Source organism: Pristiophorus japonicus, chromosome 9, assembly GCF_044704955.1.
Source record: "Pristiophorus japonicus isolate sPriJap1 chromosome 9, sPriJap1.hap1, whole genome shotgun sequence".
NCBI lineage: Eukaryota > Metazoa > Chordata > Chondrichthyes > Pristiophoridae > Pristiophorus > Pristiophorus japonicus.
The window spans coordinates 169586579-169608388 of NC_091985.1; the positions used below are offsets into that span (position 1 = coordinate 169586579).

The following is a 21810-nucleotide window of genomic DNA, read 5'->3' on the forward strand; positions in this document are numbered from 1 at the left end:
TGCATTTACATAGCGCCTGTCATGACCACCGAACATCTCAAGTGCTTTACAGCCAATGAAGTACTTTTGGAGTGTCGTCACTGTTGGAATGTGAGAAACGCAGCAGCCAATTTGAACACAGCAAGCTCTCACAAACAGCAATGTGATAATGACCCAATAACCTGTTTGTGTTATATTGGAAGATCGGGGTATGGTATGGCAGGTCGGGGCCATAAAAGGAGCGGCGTGCGGCCCAGGGGAGCGAGGAGGCATACCACTTCAGAGAACAGCACGAGCTGCGACGGCAGCAAAGAGTGACGTCTGCAAGGTCCAGGTCGGTGATTGGAGCGTGGGCAGGTACAGCAGGAGCAGCGAGGTCGGGGCGAAGGAGCGGTGAGAGACTGTAGAGTGATGTGATCGGGGCCCAGGAGAGGCGTGAGTTCAAGGCCAGGGCCCAGCCCACACTGCGATATGTGTGCGCACTGGGTCCGTGCAGCAGAGCTGGTCTCCAGTCGTCTTGGGTAACCCTTGCCACTGGACCAAGACCTAGCTCTGTCAAGCCCGTGTGGTGGCTGGTGTGCAACGGTCACCCCACGTTAAAAAAATCCACACACAGGCATCTTCCACCCTTCAGGATGTAGTTCAGGATCTGGAATATTAGATCCTTCATTGAAACATCTATGAACTCATCCCTTTTTGGCGTGGAAGCAAGTCATCCTCGCTTCGAGGGACTGCCTATGATGATGACATTGGAAGAACCCAGAGATATGGTGGTTAACAATTTTTATTTTGGGAAACTAAAAGTCTCCATTCTCTCTGACTTGTTCAGGTTGAAGTGGCACAAATGCCACACCCCAGAGTCCATTCTTCACTGAAACAACGCGTGGCCTCTGATCCTGATGCACAACACTGCACTAGCCGCCACATTGGGGAACTTGTGGGAGAAGCTGCCAATGGTTGCAGCCCATATCTGGCTCCCTCTCACCTTCTCCAGCAATCCCCGCAAGAATAAATAGAACCTTTGGCAAGTCTGGATTGCTTTCGCGAATCACAGCCACGCGTGGCGTGTATTAATTATCCCATAAGAGGGGGGGGGCTGAAAAACAATGGTTAAGAGTTTGAGAGCCGACCCCGGAAATGGAGACAAATGGGCGTGAAGCAATGTAAAAGGGGAGGGAGCTAAGAGCCGGGAAAAAGCGAGGTTAGCGGCTGGCAACCATTCGGGGTGTGAGGACCGGAGCAGCGAGTTGTAAGTTGGAGATTGTATAACGCCGGCTGGCTCAGCAATGGTAAGTGCAAACCCGGGATCCGGACCTGGGTAATAATAGCGCTTGGCAAATGGGCCACTTTTGTCCCTGGCTCCGGGTTTCTACCTGTGGAGGGTGTTGGGATAATTGGTGTTTTAACCAGCCCCGTATTTCTAAAAGAACGCTGTCAGGTTTCAATCTTTTGAAATTGAAGGTGGGTCCTTTTATTTTTGTTTTTCTGTCGCTGCTGAAATGTAATTTCTCGGACAGCTCTATCCGTGTCCCTGGGATATGACTGGAGCAGCCGAGAGTGCTCCTGTCACTTTATAAATCCCGCAGTCACTTTACTTCCACTAACTCAGCAAAAGGATAGGGCTTTTAAAAAAAATTCAACTCAAAACTCTCTACTTTCCAAAGTTGCCTCCTCTCCCTCTCCCCGTGGCCCGGAAGAGTTGTAAGAAACCTCCCTAACCATCATGTCTGCGGCACAGCTTTTTAAACTGGAGCTTTAATGCAAGGAGTATATTTTTTCCCATCTGCGTTGAGATCCAAGATCTTTGCAACAGTTGAAGCTAATTGATATGGATCTATTGAGGTGTGGGGCGGGGCGAGGGCGGAGTTATCTATATATATATATATATATATATATATATTTTAAAGTTGCATTTCCTCGTCCAAGTGCAGAGTTGTGTATGTGTCCTGGCCGATAATCAGCCCTCAAACACACGGATTAACGGGGCACTCGGCTCTTCCTGGCTTTTGTTTGAATTTTGCTTTGTTGCAAAATAGCTGCTACATTAGCCCACATGCCAACAATGACTCTCCAAACTAATTCACTGCGTGAATTCATTTTTCCTGATCTACAGTGCAAGTCTCTTTCTGTGTCTAGCCTCCTCCCTCCCTCTCCCCCCACCCCCTCTCTGACTGACTGGAAGTTGTGCGTTGGTAACAAGAGAGTTGTTTTACCTGTTGAGCCGGTTGTGGTTGGTGAGTCACTGCTTGTTGCGGAATGGACGGCTCCACGCAGTCCTGCAGCTATTCCAGATCTGCTCTGTGGGGGCTGTAAACGTGTTGCCAATGCCCGGCTGAGAGGGTCTGTCGAGCCAGTGCACTATGTTGTGGGGAGATTAATATTGGCAGCCATTGAATACTCCCAAGGCCTTGAGTCTGGTTTGCAAGAGTTGCATTTCACAGCCCCCTGATTGGCTCTGCTCTGCCCACCTATTCCAACACTTGTGACGTTTCTGCTAACGCATGCAGTTTATCATTTGTTTGAAAGGGTGTGGAATAGCTCCAGGGCTTGTACAACAACATGCATTTATATAGTGCTTTTAACATAGTAAAATAGTCCCTCCCAAGGGGCTTGTGCTGTCATATCCAGAATGACAGATACTTGATTCTGAAATATCTCCCATGGCAAGTCCGATGTTGTAGGAAGATTCAATCACATTTAGTGACCATTTTTGCAATGAATAATTTGGTTTGCAATTTTTGAATACAATGCTGTTTTTATACATTCAGCCCTGATGCTTTGTTTGCAGATGACAGTCAGATCTTGCCTACAGTACAGCACTATCGCACTTGTTAATTCAAGTTCACGTTGCAGATACATTTCGTATTATGCTTCTAGTGGCTGTCCCTCAAGTTACAGCGAAATTTACAATAATTCAAAAGTGGTGGTGTATCTCCCATGGGTGCATGGACTCCTAAATTATCCTGTTGACAATGAATGACATTCGTTAGCTGATATGCAACCGTTGTTCATCATCATAGGCAGTCCCTCGAAATCGAGGAAGACTTGCTTCCACTCTTAGCATGAGTTCTTAGGTGGCTGAACAGTCCAATACGAGAACCACAGACTCTGTCACAGGTGGGACAGAAGTCATTGAGGGAAGGGGAGGGTGGGACTGGTTTGCCGCATGCTCCTTCCGCTGCCTGCGCTTGATTTCTGCATGCTCTCGGCGATGAGACTCGAGGTGCTCAGCGCCCTCCCGGATGCACTTCCTCCACTTAGGGCGGTCTTTGGCCAGGGACTCCCAGGTGTCTGTGGGAATGTTGCACTTTATCAGGGAGGCTTTGAGGGTGTCCTTGTAACGCTTCCTCTGACCACCTTGGGCTCGTTTGCCGTGGACAAGTTCCGAGTAGAGTCCTTTGCTACAAATGGACTGGAGACTATCTTGATTTTTAGTAAAAGTGCTGAATTACAGTAGATCCTGAAATGACAGATCAGGATAGATTGCATGTGCTTGTACCGCCCCATAGTTCATCATTTAGTTCTGCAGAACACGTTACTTTGCCATTCAAAGCTGCATTAAATCTGACAAAAGCTTCACAGTATTTTATGTTCTAGGTAATAAAAAGAATACTTGTACATTGTATTTCTACCTAAATCAGGTGATTTTAAATATTGTGCTTGTGTTAATTAATGTAGCACATTTAAAAGCTCAGATATTCTGGGGATGTCCCAGCAGATTGGGGAAAACTGCAAATGTAATGCCCCTATTTTTTTTTTAAAAAAAGGAGGCAGATGTTGGAGTCCATTATTAAAGAAGCAGTAGCAGGACATTTGGAAAAGCAAAATTCGGTCAGGCAGAGTCAGCATGGTTTTATGAAGGGGAAGTCATATTTGATAAATTTGCTGCAATTCTTTGAGGATGTAATGAACAGGGTGGATAAAGCGAAGCCAGTCGATGTGTATTTGAACTTCTAGAAATCATTTGACAAGGTGCCACATAAAAGGTTACTGCATAAGATAAAAGTTCACGGTTGGGGGTAATATATTAGCATGGATAGAGGATTGGCTAACTAACAGAAAACAGAGAGTCGGGATAAATGGTTCATTCTTGGATTGGCAATCAGTAACTAGTGGGGTGCCACTGGGACCCCAACTATTTACAATCTATATGAACGACTTGGAAGAAGGGACTGAGTGTAACATAGCCAAGTTTTCTGACGATACAAAGATGGGAGGAAAAGCAATGTATGAGGAGGACACATACAATCTGCAAAAGGACATAGACAGACTAAGTGAGTGAGCAAAAATTTGGCAGATGGAGTATAATGTTGGAAAGTGTGAGGTCATGCACTTTGGCAGAAAAAAATCAAAGAGCAAGTTATTTAAATGGAGAAAAATTGCAAAGTGCTGCAGTACAGCGGGACTTGGGGGTACTTGTGTATGAAACACAAAAGGTTAGTATGCAGGTACAGCAAGTGATCAGGAAGGCAAATGGAATCTTGGCCTTTATTGCAAAGGGGATGGAGTATTAAAGCAGAGAAGTCTTGCTACAGCTATACAGGGTATTGGTGAGGCCACACCTGGAGTACTGCGTGCAGTTTTGGCTTCCATATTTATGAAAGGATATACTTGCTTTGGAGGTAGTTCAGAGAAGGTTCACTTGGTTGATTCTGGGGATGAGGGGGTTGTCTTGTGAGGAAAGGTTGAGTAGGTTGGGCCTCTACTCATAGGATCACCTCTCATTCTTCTGAATTCCAATCGAAATGTATAAGATTATGAGGGGGCTTGACAAGGTGGATGCAGAGAGGATGTTTCCACTGATAGGGGAGACTAGAACTAGAGGGCATGATCTTAGAATAAGGGGCCCCCATTTAAAGCTGAGATGAGGAGAAATTTCTTCTGAGGGTTGTAAATCTGGCATTCGCTGCCTCAGAGAGCTGTGGAAGCTGAGACATTGAATAAATTTAAGACAGAAATAGACAGTTTCTTAAACAATAAGGGGTTATGGGGAGCAGGCGGGGAAGTGGAGCTGAGTCCATGATTGGATCAGCCATGATCGTATTAAATGGCGGAGCAGGCTCGAGGGGCTGTATGGCCTACTCCTGCTCCTATTTCTTATGATGTTCTTCCTATAAACAACTGACTTAGCCCAGTGACCCATTAAAGGTCGTCAACTTCTTTCAAATGGTAGAATCATAGAATGGTTACAGAACGGAAAAAGGCCATTCGGACCATGCCGGCTCTCTGCAAGAGCCCTTCAGCGAATCCCACTCCCCCGCCCTTTCCCCGTAGCCCTGCATTTTTTTTTTTCCTTCGGGTACTTATCCAATTCCCTTTTGAAAGCAGTGATTGAATCTGCCTCTGCCACCCTTTCCGGCTGTGCATTCCAGATCCTAACCACTCGCTGAGTGAAATATTTAAATCTGCAACCCTTCATCCAATGGGAACAGTTTCTCCCTATCTACTCTTGTCTTCATTATTTTGAACACCTCTGTCAGCTGTGGCTCAGTGGGTAGCACTCGCGCTTCCTAAGTCAGAAGGTTGTAGGTCGGGGACTTGAGTACACAAAAAATCTAGGCTGACACTCCCAGTGTAGTGCTAAGGGAGTGCTGCACTATCGGAGGTGCCGTCTTTCGGATGAGGCGTTAAACCGAGCACGTCTGCCCACTCAAGTGGACATAAAAGATCCCATGGCACTATTTCGGAAAAGAGCTGCGGAATTATCCCCAGTGTCCTGGCCAATATTTATCCCTATATTTATCCCTCAATCAACATAACAACAAAAAAAAAGATTATCTGGTCATTATCACATTGCTGTTTGCGGGAGTATGCTGTGTGCACATTGGCTGTGTGTTTTCCAGATTACCATAGTGATTATACTCCAAATACTTCATTGGTTGTAAAGCACTTTTGAGATGTCTGATGGTTGTCAAAGGTGTTATATAAATACAAGTCTGTCTTTTTATCAAATCTCCCCTCCACCTTCTCTGCTCCAAGGAGAACAGCCTCAGCTTCTCCAGTCTCCATGTAACTCAAGTCCCTCATCCCTGGAACCATTCTTGTAAATCTTTTCTGCACCCTCTCTAAGGCCTTCACATCCTTCCTAAAGTGCAGTGCTCAGAATTGGACACAATATTCCAGTTGGGGCTGAATCAGTGTTTTATACAGGTGCATCATAACTTCCACACTTTTGTTCTCTACTCTGTGTAAGCTTTTTAAAATGCTTTCTCAACCTGCCCTGCCACCTTCAATGATTTGTGCACATATACCCCCCGGTCTCTCTGTTCATGCACCCCCTTCAGGATTGTACCTGTTTGTTTATATTTCCTCTTCTCACATTTTGGTAGAAAGAATATCACTGTTCTGTGTTAAATTTCATCTGCCATGTGTCTGCCCATTCCACCTGAAATCTATCACTATCCTCCTCACTGTTCACTATACTTCCAAGTTTTGTGTCATCTGCAAATTTTGAAATTGTGCCCTGTACACTCTCATCCAAGTCTTTAATATACATCAAGAAAAGCAGTGGTCCTAGAACCGACCCCTGGGTAACTCCTTCCTCCAGTCTGAAAAATAACCGTTCACCACTACTCTCTGTTTCCTGTCACTGAGCCAATTCCGTATCCATGCTGCCACTGTCCCTTTTATTCCATGGGCTCCAACTTTGCTGGCAAGCCTATTATGTGGCACTTTGTCGAACGCCTTTTGGAAATCCATGTACACCACATCAACCACATTGCCCTCATCAACCTTCTCTGTTACTTCATCAAAAAACTCTTATCAAGTTGGTTAAACATGATTTGCCTTTAACAAATCTGTGCTGGCTTTCCTTAATTAATCCACACTTGTCCAAGTGACTCTTAATTTTGTCCTTGATTGTTTCTAAAAGCTTCCCCATTTACCGAGGTTAAATTGCTGGGTTTATCCTTGCATCCTTTTTTGAACAAGGGCGTAACATTTGCAATTCTCCAGTCTTCTGGCATCACACCCATTTCTAAGGAGGATTGGAAGATTGTGGCCAGTACCTCTGCGATTTCTTCCTTCAGCAACCTATGATGCATCTCATCTGGCCCTGGTGACTTATCTACAGTACAGCCAGCCTTTCTAGTACCTCCTCATCTTTTTCTGTTTCATCTTGCTCTTGCTCTTGCTCTTGCTCTCTTTCTCTTTCATCATAGTTGCCCTACCTTTCTCCCTTCCCCCCCCCCCACCCCCCGGTGGGAATGTACCTTGGTACCTTGACTGTACCCAAACTATTTCCTCTTTTAAAGGCAGCTCATTGTTCGATTTACAGTTTTGCCTGCCAATCTTTGATTCCAATTTACCTGTGCCAGATCCATTCTCGTCCCACATATCAAATCAATCATCAATATCTAAGTCAGATATCCAGACCAAAGCTTCTGGTGTGCAGCGTGGATATCTTGCAGTGCCTGCGTATTTCTTCTGAGGGCAGTGCTCAACAATGTGCTCCAGGGTCTGATTAGGAGCTCCACAGTCACATGATGGGGAAGCTTTAATCTTCCACCTATGGAGAAGGTGGCATCATCGACCGTGACCGGTTCTGAGGCAGTTGATGGTTGTCCGCTGTTCACGAGGAAGGTTTGATCCTTCAGGTTTTACTGTGGGGTCCTCGATAAGGAATCCATTCTGTATGTCGCTGTTCTTCCAAGCATTTCGCTGTCAGTCATCAAGGCTGAGGGGAGATTGCTGAAGGGCTTCGGCGACGGTCCAAAATGGCCTTCTAGATTTGAGATGGGTTGGTGGTAGGTTGTTCAAGTCTGCCTGGATCGGCATGTCTTTGTTGGTGTAGTGGTTGTATTCTCTGGAGACTGCACATTTGCAGCATAGGTGTGGTGATGCGATGTTTGCAAGCATGGGCAGCCAAGGTTGATAGAAGCATATCGGTGATAATTCTCATAGTAGAATTCAGTGGATTTGACATGCCGGAGAGCAGTACTCCGCTGTAGAGTACACCAGGGCGCGTGCTGCTGTACAGAGGATTTGGGCATCTGCTCCCCATGTGGATCTGGCGAGTTTCTGGATCAAATTGACCATACCCTTTAGTTTCCTCCCTCGATTCTGGAGATATTGTCTATATGACCGGGTGGAATCAAATATGACTTCTTTTTTTTTAAAAAGGGTATTTTGGCATGGTTTACCTCTGCGCTGCAAAAGGAGATTTTCAAAGCTTGTTTACTGTAGGCATTATAGAATCCATTGCAGCACTGCAAAGTTTGTTTTGAAATGTAAAGCTTTATTCCACATGCGCAGGAAACAAACGGAACTAATACTGTGCTATATCCTTCAGTAACTTGGTGCAATGCCAACTGCCAACAGTAGGATGAGAGTTCCTGTAGTGTGGGGAGGGGGGGGTGGAATGGGATGGCTACTTCTGATTTGTGCATGTACCATCTTGAGCCAGTCTAGAGTGTTTCCTTCTTGAAGATACGTTGGTCCTTTTTGTTTTTGAACTCGCTCATTGATTCCTTCCATGGTGGTGAAAATTTGAAGGATTCTGGTTGGTCTGGTGCATTAGGATGTTGCCTGGTGACTTTTGGATGAGACATTTAGTCAGACAGGGGAGCCGGAGAGCTGTAAGGGTACCAAGTGAAACAAGGTGGAGACCTGACCAAACCGTTTCCTGATCATTCTGGGCTCAAAGCCTAGAAAGGTGTGACAGATAGTGACTACTTTACTTTACACCAGCATCATAAGTAACATTTTGAGGTTGAAACTTTCTGTTGGGGAATAGTGGGGGTGTTATTCTGCATCTCGCCCTAGTTGGTAAAATGTAGGAAAAGTTCCCAGCGCCTATTGAACTCTCCTCGAGCACAAAATACAATCATCAAAGATTTTGAAAGCTGAAGTAATTTGATCTCTGTCTATTCTGCTTAATTATTGATGTTTGCTATTGGACTGCTTTCCATTTTCAGCCTGCTTGGATGAACCCAGCTGGTCAAAATAGCAGTTTCGTCCTGAAGGCTGATGCATTATCCATAGATGTAAAGCGATCACCTGGAGTATCTCCTTTGGAATTTGACAGTAATACAGAAGTGAGCTGCATTTAGACTGAGGGATTGTTATTCTGACAACCAACTCCCGTGCACCAAAGCACTTCAGCAGGGAAAAGGACACCGAGCAGTACTACACAAATTGGGAGAAACGGACAAAGGTGTGGCTTGAGTAGACTTTCAAATGTGTGGGAAGAGAAGCAGCGAGTTGGAAGACCTTGGGGGAGTTCCAGGAAGCATGGAAGGCTTCCACATCTTGTAGAGTGGAAACTTGGCAGCTGGCAATAGTTCTGAGGGAATGTCTGAAGTCTTTTCCCTTATTATTGGCTGTCATTCTTCATTAATACTAGACTACCTCCCCTCAAACAAACTATTTTGTTCCTGTCTGAACTAGCTGTTCAGTTTGGGCTCCGAGCAAGACAAATTCAAAGGGCTTAATGACTCCAGAGCGAGGCAGAGTAGTTCCATGAATTTCCTGTTGAAGCAGATGTTGAACTTGCAGTCTAGATTTTGTAATTTACTTGTCTGTTACCTAGAACAGTGCTGAATGAACAGACTGTAGGATGCCATGAATGTGTAGGCTATCTAAGTACTGGTGGAAGTATTGATCACTATTTTACTGTAGGTGTTGTCACATTCATTAGCATTGTTGCCAGGTAAAACTCTACTGTATAAATTAACGTCCCCATTCATTTTGATGCTCTGTTTTTGTCCAGTCAGATGAGCTCTGATTGTTTGTGGTCCTGTACGCATGGCTGACTAGATTATTGCCAAATGCATGTTCAACATACCTTTGAAATATTTTAATACAGCGCTAGATTTAAGGACAAGTTTTTTTTTTTGTTAATCGTTCTGCTCCAAAGTAGTGAAGCAAACATGCAATAAACTTGAGTCCACAGTAATACTGCTTTAACTGGGAGGGGAACATTGCTCGGATCCACTAAATTGCAGGTTGCCCTGAAGCTACAACAGATTGCTCTTGTAGCAGCTTGTTCACTTCATAGTCGAAGCACTCAATACATCCCGGAGCTGTTCAAAACCAAATTAGGCATGAGCCTTGGACTAGTGCATCATGGCATTTAGTGCAAATTCCAACAGCCTCCTGGAGGAGGTCTCACTGTGACAGCTTTAGGACACCCCCAAAGCCTCCCTGATAAAGTGCAACATCCCCACTGACACCTGGGAATCCCTGGCCAAAGACCGCCCTAAGTGGAGGAAGTGCATCCAGGAGGGCGCTGAGCACCTCTAGTCTCATCGCCGAGAGCATGCAGAAATCGAGCGCAGACAGCGGAAGGAGCGTGTGGCAAACCAGTCCCACCCACCCTCCCTTTCCCTCAACTATTGTCTGTCCCACCTGTGATAGGGACTGTGGCTCTTGTTTTGGACTGTTCAGCCACCCGAGAACTCATTTTTAGAGTGTAAGCAAATCTTCCTCGATTCCGAGGGACTGCCGATGATGGTGCATTCAGTGGTCTGTTCTCCAGAGTTAGACTGTCACTTTCCCACCTATAAACATCCAAAATCATGCATCAACATGAAAATGGATGTGTAATGCCACCCTTCAGAAACCACACCTCCTCTGGCATATGAAGCTGGTGCCAAACCGTACTTGAGTAAATGCACTAGCTGTATGAATTGTACATATGTTGGTGATTTTATGCATTTAAATTGGCTTCTGATACAAGTTTAATGAAGCTTTCATAAAAGACAAATTAAAGACTGTTTTCGCAGGGCAGTTTGTCTGTGCTGATCACTGAACTATTGTATACTGTAGTGAGCTCCTAATATATAATTCTGCCTGTTCTAGAACTGATTAAAGATGTGACTGCCTTTTTTGACTTTGCCCTGATCAGCTGGCAGTGTTTGCGCCTCTCAGAACTCATTCACTGACTGAATGAATTAAAGAAAAAGACATGTAGCACCTTTCATGATCACCGGATGTCTCCAAGCACTTTACAGCCAATAGTTATTTTGGAGTGTAGTCACTGTGGGAAATGTGCCATGGGATCTTTTACGTCCACTTGAGAGGGTAGAGGGGGGGGGTCTCGGTTTAACGTCTCATCCGAAAGACGGCACCTTCAACAGTGCAGCACTCCCTCAGCACTGCACTGGAGTGTCAGCCTAGATATTTTAGTCCCTGGAGTGGGACTTGAATCCACAACCTTCTGATTCCGAGGCGAGTGTGCTACCCACTGAGACACAGCTGATGCTGGCAGAGTTCAAATCCCATTGTGGCAGGTTATGAATCTAAATTCAGTTTAATTAAAACTGGTATTGGTTAAAGTGACTCAGGTTTTCAGGTTGTTGTAGAAACCCAATTGGTTCACCAATGTCTTTTGGAGAAGGCTACTATGCAGTCTGTTTATATCTGACTGCAGTCCCACACCGATGTTAACAGTTAACCACCCTCTAATGTCAGCCTTTCCCGTATCTCAATGATTTTTTAAAAACTCCAAACCCTGGAAACTTGCTACATCACTGGCTCTCAATGTGACATAGGCAAATGAGGCCAGTGGCGTCTTGTTAGGCAGAAGGCTCGACAATCGCAAATGAATTTGGTGGAAGCTTCTAATGGTGTAAATCAGGCAGAAATGGCTTCCACCAGAATTTCTTCCTGCAAAAAAAAAAAAAAAAAAATTTCTATGCCATTCCTGCACATAAGTACACCATAACGGCGAGGAAATTTATTCCTGATTTTCTTTTCTTTTTGCTTTAGGGTTCCAAAGATTCTTAGTGCTCCGTGGCCTACAATACATTTAGCTGAGCCACATATTCCATTAGTGCCCTGCGGACTGGGGAGTGCGCTGGTCGTCCTGTTTCCACATGTAAATCGGGGTTGGGAGAAGCCAGTGAAATTCTCCGCTGTAGTGAACATAACCTCCATGGGCCTAGGAGCCAGGGTACTCAGAAAACCAGTAATCTACTTTCCTCTGTATAGCCAAGCAGTCTCAATCAGACTTTGACCTATAGTAAACGGAGGCCCACAATTTTTAAACTTGCTATTATCCTGATGTTAGTTAAGTTGCTGGCTAATGGGAGGTGACCAGAGTTTTTGTCTTGTAACAGCTCAGTAAATTTTCTTTCAGGATTCTGGTATAAGGATCCACCAATCGGTGGTGATGGCCTTCGACGACATGAAGATTCGGAAGGCTAATCAGACCAGGAAAAAGTTTCTCCGTCTAATTCTTAGTGACGATGAGCAATATATAGTTCTGGATAATGAAATTGACCATCAGCAGCAAACATCTGAAGATGGCTTTATGCAATTATTGAAACTCCTGAAGCCCAAATCCTGTTGTTATATAATTTATGATGTCTGTTACGAGACCAAGGACTCCCTCGTCAAGGAAGATCTGTTGCTAATCCAATGGTATGTTGTTCCGTGTTGTGGTGTTCACTGTGAAAAGTCTTTTGAATGAATGCCAGTTTTGACCTGAAACAATGGGATAATCTCTTGCATAAAGCAACTGCTGAGTCCCCAAATTGATCCAGCCTGTGGTGTGAGTATACCTCTGTCTCCTGAGCCTCTGCATTTCCAGCAAGCTTCCCCAATCCCCAAATACAGGCCAGCGGCAGATGAAGTCACCTCGCTCCCCACGCCCTCCCCAACACACACAGGATCCTGGAATGAAAACTGTACGTAACAATAAATAGGTCACTTCCCATCACTCCTTAATCAAGCCCTGTGGTCCTGTTTGAGTTTTCTGTGGCTGCATCCCATTTGATTCTCCCATCAGAGCAGTGTTGTCCAATAGAAATCACTGACTAGCCACTTGCACTCATTTTTAGTAGAAAAGGCCTTGCCTACACTTTCAAAATGCCAGTTAAATGTACTTCATGTGTACAGTTACTTAACAAACCTCTACCTTCATTCAGTAACCATAAAGTAAAGCACTCAACAATCGAAACACTCTCACATTCCGCTTTTCATCTTGCTATTTTTACCAAAAAATGCGCACAAACTAAAATTCACTTGCAGACGCCACATGACTGAGTCGTGAGATCATATGGCTGAGGATGGTATCTATATATTTTTTTAAACTTGCCATTCAGAAATGCAATTCTCCACATCTGCATTCCCAATTCACCACCTGTGGCTAATGTACTGGATGACACTGTGTTGGAAGCTGAGCCTCTGCAATGCATACTCTGCACATCCAGCAAGGTTCCCCAATCGCCAAACACAGGCCAGCAGCAGATGAAGTCGCCTCGCTCCCCACACCCTCCCTGACCTATAGATAGCAAGGTTCTATAGGTTGTTGTTTGGAAATAATTGAATTAGTTAAAGTAAGAAATGATGGAAATACTCCAAGTCCGGCAGCATCTGGGGAGAAAACCAAAACCTTCTCTCCCTGGACGTTTATATTTCAGATTTCCAGTATCCTCAGTATTTTGCTTTTTTTTAAAAAAAAAATAGAAGATTTGTATAAATGTGATTTGCCACTCTACAGACTAATTATTTTCATGTTCCTTTCCAAGATGTTGTCTAATTAGTTAGTAAAAATGATAGTTCCCATTCTCATTGCGAATTGAAAGTGATTGTTGGTACCCTAAAATATAGGTGTGCAACTCTCTCTCTCTCTCTCTCTCTCTCTGTCTGTCAGCACAGATTGGCACTTTAAAAATCAGTCTATGTAGTCGCTCAGGCCCTCATTGAGTGGTTTTACTGAAGAGTTAAACAGTGATGACTATAACGTTTGACCAGCTGATCAGTAAAATACAAGGCTCACAACTTCATCTTGGAGAACAAGCAGGGATTGTGCTGTTAATTTCCCAATTAGCAGTTTAATATCAGTAAGTAACCAAATTCTACTATAGACTACTTTTACACTGACTGTAGAGTGAGAGGATCTGTTTTGTCCAGTAGAATGTTCATCTCTTATAATAAAGTCAATAACTATCCACTTCAATTACATAGAATATACGGCACAGAAACGGGCCATTCGGCCCAACCAGGCCATGCCGGCGTCTATGCTCCACTCGAGCCTCCTTCCATCTTTCCTCATCGATCAGCATAACCCTCTATTCTAGGAAAGCTGAAGAATTACAGACAACATGGTCACATAATCCGACACTGATTCATTAGTGCTACTTGGCGTGTCCTGCCCGTGTAACTCTACAATTTGCTGCATTTAGCTGATTTTTTGAGCTGACGCCTTGGCTCTGGATTTCTGGACAAATCAAGCTCTGCTTGGTGCCTAGATTGTTGATCTGCTTCGGCAATGGGCCGTTGAAGCCTGAGGCCTGCTTCGTGCGCTGTTCACACAGGGTGCTCATAATGCACTCCCAAAATGCCTGTGGTGCTCCGTCCGACCCAGTGCTGCTGTCGTGCACGGGGACGACTTATGGCATAAAATTCCATTTCGATTCAGGGTCCTCAGCTGATTGTGCAGCTGGGAGTGCCGGGATAGAACCTCTAAATTTAGATTGCATCTTTCTTGGTGGTTCTCCCCTTGCAATAATGCCAATGCCCCTTTTCTGGATCTCCTGTCCCATGGCCTCCAACATCCAATCAGCCCGTCACTCACTCATTTATTGTGGGGTCCCAAAAAAACACTACCCTTGTTTAAAGGCCCTTCACTGGCTGCAGGCACCCAATTTTCTGGGTTCCCAGATGGACACCCCACTTCATGCTAAGTGGCCAGAATGTCACCAAAGTATTTAATGGAGGCAATTTTTGCATTATTCTGAGTGGCAATGGTTCCAGCAGCACTGAGTGGGCCATCCTCTGCTCCAGAATTCATTCTGGAAATCTTCCATCCGAGAAGGCTCAATTATAAAAATAGGTATGGCGATGGGTAATGGTGCTGGACTGGAAAAGGCATACTTGATTAAAATAAGAAGGAAACTGGCACAAATTCACTGAGTAAAACAGTTAGTAGACAGGCTGAGATTCATAGATCACAGATGAAGCTCCATCTAGTAGTTAAATGTGGTGTTACAGGCATGAATGTGTCAGTGGTGATTGGTTGGCACTTGACATATCCCAGTATCAGCACTACAAGTACTCCAAGGGAAAACCCATTAATTATAATAAACAAACAAAGTCCAATTTAAAGTAAAGCAACAAAACCAAGAACGTTGCAAACTAAATGATCTTATCTTGGAGATTAGACCCTCTATTCTCCTCGGGTCGTGGAAGCTGGTTAAGATGTGCAAAAGTCACATTTTCTCAAGGTAAATCTTTTTGACTTTTCAAGGTGTCCAACGGATTCGGGAATAAAGGAAAAGTTTCAGTTTACAGCGACCAAAAAAGTACTCAAGGATACTTTAGGAGGTTAGTTAAATCATTATTGTACACCATATACTTCAGTAGAAACTGAATTAGGCACCCACTTGAATTCAGGAACTACAAATCTCAATTGAATTTCAAAGGACTTGCTGTTCTTTCGTGCATTTCATGACCTCCGGACGTCCCAAACATTTCCCTTCCCTCTGCTGTAACATGTAGTTGTTGCAGCAATGTAGGGATCAACGCTAGCAAATTTTACACACAATGCGATCAAATAGTTCTGACTCTTGTGGTGGTCTATGATGATGAATTGTGAGGGGGAAGGGTAAATGACTTTTTTATTGTCCTTCCAGTGTGAGTGTGAGGGCGGGGGGAATTCTGTAGCCTATTTTTCCTCTGATGCCAGTGGATTATTTTGGCCTCTGTGGGGAGAGGGTGCGGTTAGAAAAATATTTGGCCTGGCCTGGGGTAGAGGAGAATTGAAGGTGTTTGGTGAGAATTCGGGAACTGCAAATCTCACTCTGGGGGGTCCCTATAGTTGGTCACACCTGCTTGCTAATACTGTGTCCTTTGTTTGAGTGGCAGAATCATAGATCCACGAGAATGTGGCTCTAACTCTGCCATTGCGATAGGGGAAGGCTGGTTTCAGCAGCATAAACTGTGAGCTGTGCCATGGATTAATCCAGTACGGAAGGGTGAGGAAAGATCTTCAGGCCTGTCCCATCCTGACATGGCACAATCTTGTACACCATTGATCCATCCTCTCCTGGATGAGGCTTTGAGCAGAGAAATACAAACTTAGTGTAGGCAATCCAGTGAAACTCCAGAAGACTGCAGGCCTTGTAAATCCTCCTGTCACAACTACTAGCAATTTGCACTTTAGAAGTAGAAATGCCCTCTTTCAGGAATTGTCAAGTTCCCTTTTTTTTTAAAAAAAAAAAGGACTACAGTTAATCCATACTCAACATTCCGAGTGCAACAACTCTACGAAAATAAAGATTTCTTGGCATCTATCCTCACCCTTTGCCTATGACTTTTATATGCATGTCTTCTGATCTTGCCATGCTTGGTCATTTCAGTCTAATCCGACCAGACTAAATGCAATCCATTCAATTTATTGCTCTCTATCTCTCTCCTTTGTTAGCATTGTTTACTCTCCTGCATATCATTCAGATGTAGATCCTATACACCATTTTGCCTCTAGCTTAATGCTCTTAAAGCTTTCCCTCCATCTATAATCTACAGGCTTTTAACACTTGAGCTTGACATTATCCAACCAGCACTTGATGTACATCATCTCTTACTCTTCAACTGTGGTAATTTGGTGTCCTATGTTGGTTTGCACTTTTTTTTTTTGTTTTGCTTTCAAATGGCCAGCAGAGTTGGGAATTCCCTGAAGCAAATTGATTTCAATGGAAGCAAATGTGAGGTCATCCACTTTGGATCTAAAAAGGATAGAACAGAGTACTTTCTAAATGGTGGATGTCCAAAGAGGCTTGGGGGTCCATGTACATAGATCATTAAAATGTCATGGGCTGATACAGAAAATAATCAAAAAGGCTAATGCAATGCTGGCCTTTATATCCAGAGGACTAAAGTACAAGCGGATGCAAAGCCTTGGTTAGACCACACCTGGAGCAGTGTTCAATTCTGGGCATCACACCTTGGGATTAGGAAAAATATATTTGGCTTTGGCGGAAGGAGTGCAGTATAGATTTACCAGAATGATACCTGGACTCCAGGGCTTAAGTTACGAGGAGAGATTGGACAAACTAGGCTTTCATTCCCTGGTATTTAGAAGGTTAAAGTGTGATCTGATCGATATTTACAAGATAATAGTGGGAACTGATAGTTTCTCTGTCTACCCTATTTCCACTGGTTGGGAAGTCGAGGACAAGGGAGCATAGGCTAAAAATTAGAGTCAAGCCTTTTTGGGAGTGAAGTTGGGAAACACTTCTACACACAAGGGTGATAGAAGTTTGGAACTCCCTTCTGCAAACAGCAATTGATGCGAGATCAATTGTTGATTTTTTTTTTAAATCTGAGTTTGATGGATTTGTTAACCAAAGGTATTAAGGGATACCTTCTCCATAGCATCTGCCTGAGGCTGAACCAAACTGTTCGCAACCTGGATTTCATATTTGACCTTGAAATGAGCTTCTGGCCACACATCTGTGACATAACTAAAACTGCCTATTTCCACCTCCATAGCATTGCCCGTCAAAGCCCCTGCCTCAGCTCATCTACTGCTGAAACCCTTATCCATGCCTTTGTTACTACTCTAACGTACTCCTGGCTGGCCTCCCACATTCTACCCCTAAGTAAACTTGAGGTCATCCAAAACTCGGCCGCCTGTGTCCTAACTTGCACCAAGTCCCGCTCACCCATCACCCCTGTGCTTGCTGACCTACATTGGCTCCCAATTAAGCAACACTTCGATTTTCAAAATTCTCATCCTTGTTTTCAAATCCCTCCATGGCCTTGCCCCTCCCTATCTCTGTAATCTCCTCCAGCCTCACAACCCCCCCCCCCCCCCCCTCGGAGGTCTGCGTTTCTCAAATCCTTCCCTTGAGCATCCCTGATTATAACTCTTCAACCATTGGCAGCCGTGCCTTCAGCTGCCTGGGCCCTAAGCTCTGGAATGCTCTGCCTAAACCTCTCCACCTCTCTTTCCTCCCTTAAGGCGCTCCTTAAAACCTACCTCTTTGACCAAGCTTTTGGTCATCTGCTGTAATTTCTTCTTGTGTGGCTCGGTGTCAAATTTATGTTGTCTTTAACACTCCTGTGGAGCACCTTGGGATGTTTTACTACGTTAAAGATGCTATATAAATACATGTTGTTGCAGGGCAAAGGCATGTATATGGAGTTGGATCACATCAGCCATGATTTCCTTGAATGGCAGAACAGGCTCGAGGGGCTAAATGGACTACTCCTGTCCAAAGCTACAGGGTGCTTTGATCCCACTACCTGAGCATTATGGTCCACTTCACTATATTGTTTTTTTCAGGTTTCAAGGGTGAACTTCAGCTGACTGATTTCAGTGACATACAACGCAATTCCATTGCTGAGAAGCTGGGGAACGATATCATGAAAATAGAAGGCAAAAGCCTGAATTAGTAGAGTGCCACCTATCTGAAAGCTTCCTTCTTGCAGTTGTGTACTGTGCCCTGATGATGATGTATTCCAAGGTTGCTTCAATCTATTTTCAGCTTTTGTCAGTATTCCAGCAGTCACTTTTTGTAATGGTATTGTGAGTAAAAATGAAATGTTTTATCTGAAGATGACCATTTTGGATGGCATCCATTATGTCCCCTTTTAGACTAGAACTTGTTTCTTTAGCATGCAAACAACTCATGGTATTGATTACTTCCAGGTCTTTGGAAACTACTTGCTAATTTTGAGGGGTTAATGCCTTGTCTGACTCTTGAGCCATTGCAAATTTAAGGACTTGAGACTCTAGAAGCTTTTGTTACTGGAAAAAGAATGGCTGTTAAGTTGCATTTGCGTTCGCGTAGAGTGCTTGCACAATTGAGGGTTCACTCTTGCAAGTTATTGTCATGCTCCAATCCTGCCTGTACAATCTTAGTACCACCTCTTATTAAAGGACTGCTAATAGGATTTGACATTACAAAAATATTTTATTGTTGTTGCTATCGCTGTAACTTGCAATAACAAACCCTACCTTATTTTGCCAAACTTAGTTTAAAGTGTTGCGATGAGGACTCCACTGGGCCAAGACACTGCTGTCTCACCAACCCCTCTTTCTCCCTCCCCCCCCCCCCCCCCCCCCCCAGAATGTACACACTTGGGCAGTGGCCATCCTGGCCAGGCAATGGGAATGCATGGAGGCAGCAATAGACCCTATCACTTGGTGTGGGATAACCAAGGGAAATCCAGGCTTTCATGTTCAGCAATCATGAAATTCCATATAAAATGTAATATTTTGACTGGATGGCAATAATTTAAGAAAAAAGTGGCACTACTACCGCACTAAAACATCCAATGTGTTTGTCGAGCCCTTAAAATATGCAGGATTAGTGCGCAGTGACTAAAATGCTGTGTACTGTCACCACTTGAATTGTTTATTTAAAAACACCCAGCAGTGTCATTTTATAGATCTTTTATCTTTTCAGTTGTGGTTTCTGCCTGGAAAAAGCATTCTAAATGGTCCCACTTTGGAATATGTACTGCTGGTTAGAGGTCATTGGTGGTGGTTGTTTTAATGATTGATTATTCCAAGATATTGTATGTGGAAATGGGCTACTCCCATGTTTTGCAAAATGCTTTCCAGTGGTTTTTTTTAATTGATTTCCATGTATTGACCACCTAATATGGTGGTTAAAATGTTATGTATCTCCACTCTGTACCAAGTTTGCTAACCTCAGTCAGAATGGACAGTTGGGGAATTATGAGGGGCCTTCATCTCATGGCCCGGTTGTCCGGTTCCTACTCTTGTTCAGGGCATGTATGCAAGCATGTTGGTGACCATATTGGTGTGACTGATTTATTCCACTACCCCCCCCCCCCCCCCCGCCCCCATAAGTTAAATAGCCTACTGACACTCTTTGTACAGCTTCCCAAGTACAGTTTGAGGTTCTGCCAGGCTGTAGGGTGCCCATGGATTGGTGTCCTAGCCTGAGGCTCTTCCTTCAGAGGAAGAGGGAGAACACCACCAACATTATAGATTCATAGTCACTGTAGCCCAGTCACTAGACGGGGCACGGTAGCCTGCTTAGTTTGTTACATCCTTGAAAACTGAGACATTTACAAATCACTCCATTGCATACTTGCGATATTAAATGACGTGATCGCCTCATGTCACATCTCATCAATTTCGGTTCACCGGGCAACTGTGAGCTTTTAAAATGCAAAACGTGACCATACAGTGGTTAGATGAAAAGCTTAAAACCTATTGAAAGAAGTTCTTTAATGCAATGTAATCTGACTCTAGTATCTCATCCACCTTATGGGTCACAAACTCTGCAATTCCTTCATATGAATGTCTAGATAGTGTCAGCAGGCTGTTCAATCATTGGGAAGGCTGAGCCTGACCTTCCCGCTGGGGATAATGGGTTAGAAATTGGGAACAAAGCTTCTGATGATTCCTTTTTTGTGTAATTTAAAATAGCAGCGCACTGAAGCCATTTATAGTGTCCTAACTGTCCCCTTTGCTGAACTCAGCCAAATCATACGGGAAATCTAACTTTCTATCTTGTATAGTCTACTGGATATTGATTTTACTAACTGAACATTTGAGGGGAGCTTATAATAATTTGTACCGTTGCATAAATGTACAGTTGATCCTCAATAAAATTCTGATACATTGGTGTTTTTTCTTTACTGTCGTGGTTTTCAAACATTTGTGAGCCATATATAACAGACCTGAGCTACTATGGGGCATCAGTAGCAGCAGAACTGCATGCCAGCGTGATCTATAACCACACGGCCTGGTGTCCAGCTAGGAGAGTAACCTTAGTTCAATGCAGACTGGAGGGGCAGGCCAACATTGGGCATACCTTAGAAAGAGGCACAGTTGTGACCGATGGGCACAGCAGGGACTGGAATGTATAGTGGACATTAGCAACATTATGATTTGATTCGTTTCCTTTGTTTTTATGATTTGGGTTTTATTAGTTGGGCCCTTTGGGGGACACTTTTGTTGGATCTCTGTTTGATACTGCGGCAAGCCAGTGTTTGCTTACTGTTCCAGTAAAAGCATAAATGAGGTACCGAGCTTAGTTATGCCAAAAGCAGCAGGCTATTGACAGCTATCCCACCACGGGCCCTCGGTCTTTAACACTAGACTCCTGTTGTCTCCCCTCTACCCTGTTTATTACCAGGATGCATATCGTAAATAAAAACAGAAAATGCAGCAAATACTCAGTGTGATGGAAGGTCATCGACCTGAAACGTTAACTGTTTCTTTCTTCAGATGCTATTAAAGTTGCTGAGTATTTCCAGCATTTTCTGTGTTTATTTCAGATTTCCAGCATCCACAGCAATGTTCCCCTTTAATTTTATTTTGGGTACGTAGCCCATTCAAATTCCCACATATGCCCGTTTTTTTTTTTTGCCATTGTGAAGCTGGCAAGCGGCTTGCATAGGCCCTCCAGAGTGCTGCGGAGCTGAACGGGAACATTGCCTGCAGGATGTTGCAGCAGCCCAGTCATCTGTCCTCCCAACAGTGGCAGTGGGTCCATGGAGATCAAACCTGCTGTCTGCGCAGGATGACCGTATTTGTACTTGTTCCACTGCCACTCCGCCAGTGTCCTTGCTGTTGCCAGCCAGTCCGCCCACACCACTGCTGCCTATGCCGAGGTGGTGCGATCAACAGCCGGGCCTTCTAGGCCCAGGGATGCTCTGTTGTCCTGCAAGGCTATCTGCAGTCTCCACAGCCGTTTCTCCCCCTCTCCTCCTCCCGCCACCCCCCCCCCCCCCCATTGAAAGTCAGCAGCCTTCTACCAGTCATGCTGCAGCCACTGGGGTGGCACTGTGCAGGAGCATGAGGATGCTGCTAAACTTGCAAATACACCCATCATCATCATCATCATCATCATCGGCGGTCCCTCCAACGAAGATGACTTGCTTCCATGAAGGACCCGATGT

At 44.4% G+C, this 21810-nt stretch overlaps 1 protein-coding gene across 1 annotated transcript; it reads left to right on the top strand.

Moving 5' to 3' along the window:
* The first annotated feature begins 1179 nt into the window (after nucleotides 1-1179).
* Nucleotides 1180-20532, top strand: LOC139273322 (cofilin-1-like). Its single transcript, XM_070890102.1, has 4 exons — nucleotides 1180-1268; nucleotides 12059-12342; nucleotides 15173-15249; nucleotides 18212-20532. Exons 1-4 carry the CDS (start codon nucleotides 1266-1268, stop codon nucleotides 18319-18321), a joined length of 474 nt encoding a protein of 157 aa, XP_070746203.1. The 5' UTR covers nucleotides 1180-1265; the 3' UTR covers nucleotides 18322-20532.
* The last annotated feature ends 1278 nt before the right edge of the window (nucleotides 20533-21810 follow it).